Consider the following 10401-nt stretch of genomic DNA (forward strand, 5'->3'; position numbering starts at 1 on the left):
TGTCCACAAAAACGTTTTCATGTCTTCATTTGCCAAAACCAGTCGGGATACGGTCACTGTTAATGAGCATTCAAAGATTATTCCAAATGTTAAAATTGATTTATCTTGTCTTATTTAAGAGTCACAATCTCACCATCACAATCTCATCTGCTCACCATATCTTCCAATTTATAATATTTCCATTTGTACTTTTGAGAGGTTACTGACTGAGCAAATGTTTTCAGTTCAGTGATAAGACCAGTGTGCTAAAAGTATGAATCAGGCATGTACAAGCTTATGATTCAGTTCAGTTAAAATGGAAAATGTGTGATTGTCAAGTTCAAAAAGGGGGGAAAAAAGCACTACATGTGCTTTTTATATATATATAAAATCAGCATTAACAAAAATAAATTATCCTTATATATATATATATATATATATATATATATATATATATATATATATATATATATATATATATATATATATATATATATATATATATATATATATATATATATATATATATAAGATGGGCACTTGTGCTTTCTTCTCTGCTGAATTTGGTCTTCTGGTGCGATAATGGTTATTTAGTATAAACGTAATACTGTAATACTACATTAATGCCGAATGTTACTTAATCTGTTCTGTCTGTTGTCAGTAAAATCCTTTAAAACCCGAAGTGCAATGCTTAGTGTTTAGTGTTTCTATTTGTCGTGTATAAAAGAGTTTTAAGAATGTTGGATCCCACCCAGCAAACTTGTCAGTCAGTTTAGAGAATTCAAAAAATCAAGTAGGAGCAGGGTTCACACTGCCTCTGGAGACACCTTCAAACAGTTCTGAACGCAGTTCTCTTTCTTTTTTTCTCCATTATATAAAAATAAACTATGCCACCGTTCATATAAAAAGGCTCTCGGACCTGGCTCGAAATTACCGTTTTCCATAGCTCTGTTCAAGCCAGAGCTGCACATCTTTAAGGTTGTAATAAAACGGGCCCTTTCCCCCCAGATAAGCTATTTTCTTCTTTTGCACGATGCAGACCCTTTCGTAGGATACGCCGTACGCAACGTTGGCATTGTTATCCATGCAGTCGGCCACGAGCTGGCACTGTGGGGGTAAAGAGAAGTGATCCACCAGCTTGCGTGCGGCCAGAACCCGCTCTTCCAGGCTACGGTGCTTCCTGACCTCAAAAGAGTAGGGCTTCATGGGCGTGGCTACCCATCCGTCCAATGGATGGGCCTCGTCGATGTAGACGAGCAGGAAGTCCGCCACATCTGAAAAGTCTTCAACCAGCCGCCGGAAATCCGGTAGCTGGTTAACGAATGGCGGTCAGGTGGCCGAGCCAAAGTTGACCACCAAGGGGCGATCGGACGACTCAAAGTCCAGGATGCGACACTCCCCTACGGGCCTTCTGCCTGGGTCCCATCGGCAGGCGCTGATTCCTGGGATCTTCACCACTTTAGAGTTGGGAGCTGCTTCCCCCAGCTTTACCTGGAGAGGCAGGAGAGAAGATCTGTATCTGTATCTCAATGAAGGGCACAGACAACTTACCATTCATGAGACACTCTAGAGCACATAGACAATAACACAGCAGCAGCTGTAGTAACAGGAGAGTCCCGCACCACAGACTCACACATCCACACACCGCAGGGCTGAGTGACAGGCTCTTGAGAAATGACTTAAGAAAAACCAAGGTGTGCCTTGGTTTCTCTGTTGCTGTGGAAACGTTAGTGATGTTACTAAATAAAAGTCGTGAGTGAGCCAGATGTCCACTCACAAGTACCCAGATTTTCAGAGCTGGTTTCATGTACATATACAAAAATGACTAAATTCTTGGGAGTTCATCCCAGCATGAAACTTCGTGAGACTTTCCATCAACTGTTTATTTGTGCTTTGGCCATCCCAAAGTAACTAAAGATGTATAAACCAGTGAGTAAAGAAGTGAATAAAGCACATGGTTGGTACATGGTCCCTGTTGTAGACTCTGCCCAGGACACGAGATGACAAACGTTTATACAAGTGCTGCTGCATCAACCCTGTTAAATCAGATTATTATTTTATTTTTTCAGAAAAAGCATTTTAGATGATATAGTATATAGTGAATGAAAAATGCATGTCTTAGATGATATATAGTAAATCAAACATTTAGAAGTAGTACTTTTACAAAGCAGGATGCTATTAGGTATTACATTGTTCTTTTTTTTCCCCAGGCTCCCTCTCCAGCTCTTTGTTTTATCGAAACACTGTGTTTCAAATCAGAAATATGGTATTAATATTGCCCCAGTAGTGCTGATTATGGGTTTGTTTAATAGCTGTAACACCAGTTGAATGCCAGTTCCAGAAATGGGGCAACTGGCCCCATGTAAAGCCAAAAGTGTGTTTACAGCAGACGATGCTGAAAACATTACATTGGCAATCCCAAAGTTTACTACGCTATATTAGGAAATCTTTAATGAATTCCAAGTTAAAAAGTAACTAAAAAGTAACACTAAAAGTACCCAGACGTCTGGCAAAGTATCCAGCAGATTTAAAGGGCATTGGCCTTCGGGTGCATTGACTGTCTGGAGATCAAAGTTCAAGATTCTTTATATTGAATGGAATTGCCAGTGTCATAGTTTAAATGAAAAGTGGTGTGTAGTTTGAACGTTAAAACTTCAAACTAAAGCTAACCTAATTCCTATTAAAATGCAAATTAAAGTTTAAAGTATTTAAATATCTAAAATTCAGGAAAACAGTCAAATAATGATATGAAAGGTTTGTTTAAAAAAATTTAAAGTTGGAAAAAAATCACATCGCATCACATAAAAATCATATATATATATATATATATATATATATATATATATATATATATATATATATATATATATATATATATATATATATATGCTATATGTGATATATATATATATATAACAAAAGTATAAAAGTATTAAAGTATGATGCCTGTTGCTAGCGTACCTGCTTGTATGCATCCAGCAGAAAGCTGTTCCATATGGACCTCAAGCCTGCAGAAGTTAACATTCGCTGCCATTCGCCGCCAGCGGCGGCTCCCGAGCAGCTGAGGAGTGATACGATACGTTTCACGAGCACGACCGAGTCGTACAGCACGAAAAACAGGCAGTTCGAAAAGAAACCCGGCAAAATCTGCAAGGTGACCAGCAGGTCCACGCTCAACATGCCCATTTTCCGACGAGTGGCGGTAACAGGTGGCTCATGCGGCTCTTTGTTTCTAAACTTCACCTTTTTCGAACCATCTTGGCTGTCTGTCTTCTTCTCTATCGCCACCCTGTCACGGACTGTCATCAAAGTTAAGACGGAGATGCTAATTTAGCCTGACAGAAGAGGATGTAGTTTTTGGCTACTTGTCGTGCACCGAATTCTCCTCTGCCAGTAAAAGACGCAGAGTTGTTCTGGTGAAGAGCGGTCCTGAGAGATGGTGCCAAATTCCTTCCTCCCTGCCCCTTGCAATTACAAAGGATCCCCGCTGAGAAATATCCTTGGTCGCAGCGGTCTTTTTATACCGTAAATCATTCCCGGCTCTGAAATACACCTCAAGCTTATTTATGGTGACATCACGACGTCATGCAGAGCGGATAACAGTGATGCAATGGTACAGACGAGAGGAACTTGAGACTTTCTCAAAGTTCACTAATATTAGATATAGGTTCTTAATTAAAGTGTAGACGTTGTGTGTGTTGATGTCTAATAACTGATGACACAGTAAATACATGAAGAGATATATATATATATATATATATATATATATATATATATATATATATATATATATATATATATATATATATATATATATATATAATCATTAGGGATAATTTCCACCACTGGCAGAGGCATATTTATGGGATTAGAAGGGTAAACATAGAGGTTTAGATGAGCAGGTACAATCGGCCTCGCCTCACCTGAGGGGTTCTGTTATCAGAGAAACCTGTAGAGCAGTATTGAGTCTCTAATTGCAGTACACACTAAATTTGTGCTTATTGTATGAACAAAAGAAAGAATCGAGCAGACTGCGGTTTTGTTTGAGTGACTAATGTAATGTGCATATGGCTTTCATGTTTTTCTTTTCTTTACTTAGCTTTTCTAGACCATAGAATACAATTCAATGTCGTTATCACCAGATCAGACATAACCAAGACTAATGAACTATACTTTGTAGGGATGGGCTATCAGATACAAGCCAGTCTATCATTAAATTTCATTCTTTGAGAAACAATATAATGCCAATATCACTAGAACAAACAAAGCCAATCCTGTGGAATGAATTGTTCTTTTTGGGCATTGTGTATCAGATACAAGCCAGTTATTTTCTTCCAGTGAATCTGAGCCTCACACATGAGGAGGCAGTATTTACTGACCTTTTCCTTTGTGTGTGTGGTGCTCATAACCAAGCAGACTGACCCTCCTTGAATCCACAAAATAAAAAACCTCACCTGCACAATTCTCTATTTTTATTTAATTAATTATCCCATAATTTCAGAGACATATATTGTGTGTTAATGTGGGCTGAACTTAAATGAACTTTGTAGATGCTGAAGATACACAGCATCTTAGTCAGGCTTCCTTTCCCTGTGCAAGTTGAAAATAGCTTGATTCGGAAACTTGAGAAGTGTTTAGTGTTTTTCTTTTTTAAAGAGTCTGGTTCACATAATTATGTGTAACAAATATTCCGCGTCAAACTTGCTGAAAACCCGACTTGTCAATCCTCCCTGTGGAGCGAACATTGACAAATAATTACGAGGTTCACTTGATGTCAGAGGTTCCTCACCCTTGAGGTCGGAGACGCGACGTATTGCTGCTCACCCCACTGATCCAGAAACACCATCCAAGCCAATCAGTCAGCGACACAAGTACTCCACTGTCTCCTGCCTATTTGCATCTCAAACGCACGTATCAATCTCTTTCTGTACTCACAGAACTTATATGAGATGCTACATATACACATTTTCGCCTTTGATCTTTGTCCAAAGGAAAACAAGGAGGATAGTGGGGTTGGACGAATTCTGAAAATATGTTTTGCTTAAATATCAGTGACTCCCAGATGAACAGTGCCATAACAATAGTAGGATTGATGGGGGGGCGGACAGCGGTCGCCGCTTCACCCTTTTAGCTTTTTCTTGTGGCCAGCTGTTTGGTCCCCTTTGACTTGACAGGCAGCTCATAAACATGCGTGTAGTGGGTCAGTGGGTTTATCCTGCCACACCGACTCTGCTCCCAGTTTCTCATTTATTTGGGAGTTCAATCCAACATCACTCTCACGCAGAACTCTAACAAGGTTGCAGCGGGAAGTCAAAGCCACAGTAACGGCATACGCTGTTCCGTCTTTAGTGCGGCGCGATTCGTCCGACTTGAAATAGACTCGAACAAATGTCTGTGTGTGCAACATTTAGCTCATGCGTCTATGAAAGTGGACATATATTGGGCCGGCTCTGCCAGGATAATCCCGTACTGTCACACTTACTTTGCCCAAGATCCATGGGACACAATTAATCTGGTAATTTATCTGTTCTTTCAGCAAAACAGTGTTTATTTAATTCTCATATGTTAATTGGGGATAATATAATAAGCACAGAATAATCAAGTTAAGCTTATATCATTTCTTTGTACGCCAGCTCATGAACGCAACATCGGCTCCGACTTTAAAAAGCTCTACGTTTTAATTGAGTGAATTATTCAGGGGGAAATTCTCCAAACATTGTCTGCTGTTAGGGCAACAGTGACGCACATGAAATACTTACAAAAAGAAACACATGCATTCACAAAGCTTCTCGTACCAGATGCTGCGTGTTGAGTCCAACATCCCCCGGAGGGGCACATCCACACATCCTCTTTAGAGTTCCACTGACAACATCAATGCCAAACGGTTCTCAGTCCAGAACGACTGCTGATGACATCCCGATACACCCTCTTAATCACTTGCTGTGATCAAGGAGCATTTTTTCATCAAGAAATACGGCAGCAACGATTTTAACTTCATTGGCCTGCTTTAATTACGGTATTAACAAACTCAGCAATGACTAGCTTTATATTGTAGCCATGTGGATTTTGTATTTCAATTTTTTTTTATTCGGGGCTTTATCAATAAAGGTAACAAGGTCTATATCATCTAAATATGGAAGACTTGGTAACTATAGCATTACCAAGGTGACCGTTCTCGGCGTGCAAACAATATGTAGATTGTTTTGTCTTTCTCTTTTACAGTTTGCCATCTTACTAGCACATCAACTCTGGCGTTGTGCCTTCAGTGCTGAGACATGCTGACCCTGAGGTTACTCATTATGTCTTTACATGCCCTTACAGAGTCGACATGCCTGTTCGATTAACATCAATGGTACAGAAGAACTGGCCCTGACAGTTTGGACAGAGAGAAGGCGAGCTAGGGTTCGGATCCTTAGCGATGTAGACACATCAGGTATGGAAGAGGGCTGGTCAGCTTGTTTTCAATTGTTTTCAATTATCACTGAAAAGGTTGAGGTACATCACTGTATTGTGGTTTCACATACGAATATATGGTCACTGAAGCCAAGCTGTACCACAACAGCACAGATAGGCTATGATGCTTTTAAAAACACAAAATATATGTGTGCCATACATAGAGTGTGTTTTAAAGATTTCAAATGTCCTTCCAGCCAGCTGTATTAGCACACACACACACACACACACACACACACACACACACACACACACAGACAGACAGATAGACAAACAAAACAGGAAGAAACATTTTATGATTAGATTTCAAAAGATCAGCCATGCACTAGCTTTTCAGACAGACAAAGTTCATTTGCCTTCTGGAGTCAGTGTGACATAGCAACACTGGTGACTGGCATGTGTCAGACATGGATGAAAGCAACGCGTTCACGGCCTTTGTAGTGGTGCAGCCGTGCACGAGGCCAATTTTGCATTTAAGAAAGGAACTATTCTGTGTTAGTCACGCATAAAGAATGTAATTCTGTTTATTATATAAGCACCACTGATTTCATGGAGATTAAGAAACTTTCCACTGTAAACATTGTCCTATGGCTGCTTCTGACAAATATTTACCTTCATCGCCGCACTGTATACAAGCAGGAGCAAAGCCAAGAGACAATGGACTCCAATAATGCAAACTTGGCTCTCAGCATCTGCATAGAATGTTTATGCACAACAACGTCTAACGAAAATTTTGCCAAGAATGCAGTTATTGGCGTTAAAGTAACTGCAAAGATGAGACTCCAAACCTGCACTCGCCGTGGTCCGCGGCTTTAGAGAGACACACACAGAGAATCTTCCGGGGGTGAGGTTTTATCCACTCAGAAATGGAATGTTATGCGCTGTATTTATATGGGTGGAGATAAGAAAGAACCGCTGGGCCAGCCAAAAAGTAAAGCCAGGACACATAAGCAAGACGAGGCCTCCTGCCTAGACCAGCCCACGCTTCCAGAGCAGCAGGACCCAGCACGGACCCAGCACAGACCCAGCAGGACCCAGCAGGACCCAGCACCAACCCAGCTCCTACAGCAGGCACAGCCTTTGTCCAATATCTGGCCACAACGCTTGAAACTGATGCCCTATTGAATGTGGTGAAGATCATATTTTCCATTTCATATTACCTTATATAAGCAGCGTCCAGGATTGGGAAATTATCTTATAAACCAAGAAATGTTGGAGCAGATGCTTGCAGAAACGAATCAAGAAATTCATATTATATATATATATATATATATATATATATATATATATATATATATGTGTATATTCATATTATATATATATATATATATATATATATATATATATATATATATATATATATATATATATATATATATATATATGTGTGTGTGTGTGTGTGTGTATATTTATATATATGTGTGTATGTATGTGTGTGTGTGTGTGTGTGTTTGTGTGTGTATATACATATAGTGCCCGATTGTCACGTGACACTGTGGCAGTCAGTGGCTGCTCAGCTGTATTCGTGGTAATTGACAGAACCTTTTGCGCTCTGTGAATGCGCCAAAAACCCAAATCTTTTCCATTATCCACATGCAGTCATCACCACAGCACTACACGTACAATGAAAATGGCTCGTGTTCTTTCAATACATTGCGGCTTCAGCAAATTAAATCTTGCACCAGTAAAGTAATAAGGGATAGCGGATAGTGGTGGTGTGCTCTGTGACCGTTTAAACCCTTTCAAACACGCTGTGGTCGATGCCGAGAAGTGAGGGCTCTGGTCTCTCTGCTTCTGTATAAAATCACCAGCCTGTTTGGACATAGAGTAAATTTCTCTTCTGAGGGTTTCTCATGTTTTGTGGCCACCAGTTTAAAAACACCAGCAGAGGGCTACACGTGTTTGTGGAGGCGTGTGCTAGCTTTTGACCCGCCATGGCGCTAGAGCAGTCTTGTGTTAAGGTTGCGTCCTACGGGTTTGTGAACTGGCCACGCGCTGTATACACAAAAAGCCGTTTTGTTTATTGGAGTGAAGCAGTATTTGATGAGAATTGATATTGGGGCACTGTTTCTAAAACATATCCACGATTCGCCTAAGGCAGTCCTGGTTATAGAAATTTTATTGCTGTTGTTTCCTCCTTCACTAAAAGCCTTTTGAATGTCACTGAGTTCAGTGTAGGACACATTCCAAAAGGCTCATATATAGGCTGATTTAGGCCTGCGTAAAACAAAGTGTGTCAAATATACGCCATCAAAAGTGTGGAACTATTTTTGTTTTTGCTTTGAGCATGAGCTCTGAAAGCCTTTAACACCAGCCTTCCTTCATATGAGTTATGACTTCACCGTAGACATAATGGGAAAACCGGAGCCTAACACACTCCCAGGAGCCGGAGGCGTTGGACAATGACAGTGCAATTCGCTGTGATTTTCAGCTTTTGGCATTAAATATTAACACCTGAAGCAAAGAACTACAAACATATAAAATAAAGGTTGAAAACGTACAGTATACCCAACCTGTGATAGTGGCCCTTGGAGACCACAGTCCATCTGACCTGTGATGGAAACATGGATTAAATGAGCAGTCGGGTGCTACCAAGCGCAGTTCCTTCCGTTTCCTCCTATGATGAACGAGTTCACCCAGGATGTGGACAGAGGAGGACGGACTCATACATCCTGCAGCCCATCCTGTCCTAGCTCACTCAAACGGGACTTCCCGCAAAAAGTCCTGGAAAAGGAGTTTTCGTTGTGCACACGAGTGGTTTGTTCCCAGACTGCTCCAAAAGTGTTATCTGCTAGACACGTACTCACGCAAGTCTGAACATATAGCTGGCCTGGCCTTCAAACTGCATTCAGTAACAGCTCCATTCATCCCAAATATATAATAATAATAATAATAATAATGTTTTAAGAACACAAGCTAGCAGTAACAATAAGTAAATAAGTTAGTAGCAGACACCAAGCCTTATATGGTCAGGGATTAATAGCAGACACAAAACCGTACAGCGTAACAGTGATTAGTGGCAGAGTGTTAGTCATACTGCTCTTCACAGCCACTGCTGATGCTGTCCTTGAGCAGTGAGAGGGGTCACAAAAGCCGCTACTTGAGGCTTGAGTGGTAACTCTGTGTGTTTTCACTACCTGCACACTTGACCTAGACTCCAAGCTCCACTTGGCTTGTCCCCTTCGCACTGTCCCCTCCCAAGGGCCCTTGACGTCCCTCCAGATGGCTGACACGCTCACACATGTTCACTGCAGGGTCAACAGCTGAGTACGTCAGAGTGGCATTAAAAGGTCATCGATGCAGAAACGTATCGGCCAGGCGAGCTTTGGGTGCACGTCTGCTCACCTGCGGACCGAATCCAAACATCCTCGCGCGTGAGCTCGGACTGTGTGCTCCAGTGCATGATTATTCAAAAACATGGGACCACAGAGACGGACATTAATTGAATCAGCGAGGACGAGCGTCTGTGATGTTGAGCTCAGATAAACCACGGGGAGTGCGTCATATCGCTCCAAGCATAATGTTGGGGGAGATTAGTGTACTTACATGAACTCCGAGTAGCAATATTAAAGCAGCGCGTGTGATTCCTCTGTCTGTCAATGTATTACTTGGCCTCACTGTGTAGCCATTAAGTCATTTTCAAAATTGTTTTTTTTCTCCAATCCATGTTGAGGAATAAAAACATGTTACTATAATGAGAATTGAAATGTCTGGCATAATAGATCTGTCTTAACAGGATAAGCTATTTGTTTGAGGGTTTTTTTTTAGCATTCTTTAGCATTTAGCATTATTTCCTTTAGCACATAAAACAGTGGTCTCAAGTCTGTTATGCAAAACCATATCTTACCTTGTCCTAAGCTTTTGTATCTGGCATTGTAGAATAAATATATGCTAAAAATTTACCACAGACCAAATCATGTTAGTACATCCAATAAGAGAAGATTCCCTTTAAAGAACCATTACTATACA

At 40.6% G+C, this 10401-nt stretch overlaps 1 protein-coding gene across 1 annotated transcript; it reads right to left on the reverse strand.

The window, feature by feature from the left end:
• Positions 1 to 502: 502 nt before the first annotated feature.
• On the reverse strand, positions 503 to 3610 carry dio2 (iodothyronine deiodinase 2). Its single transcript, XM_076978895.1, has 2 exons — positions 2941 to 3610; positions 503 to 1470 (listed from the first exon to the last, which is right to left on the reverse strand). Exons 1-2 carry the CDS (start codon positions 3283 to 3285, stop codon positions 910 to 912), a joined length of 906 nt encoding a protein of 301 aa, XP_076835010.1. The 5' UTR covers positions 3286 to 3610; the 3' UTR covers positions 503 to 909.
• Positions 3611 to 10401: the final 6791 nt, after the last annotated feature.

Source organism: Brachyhypopomus gauderio, chromosome 17 (assembly GCF_052324685.1).
Source record: "Brachyhypopomus gauderio isolate BG-103 chromosome 17, BGAUD_0.2, whole genome shotgun sequence".
Taxonomy (NCBI): domain Eukaryota; kingdom Metazoa; phylum Chordata; class Actinopteri; order Gymnotiformes; family Hypopomidae; genus Brachyhypopomus; species Brachyhypopomus gauderio.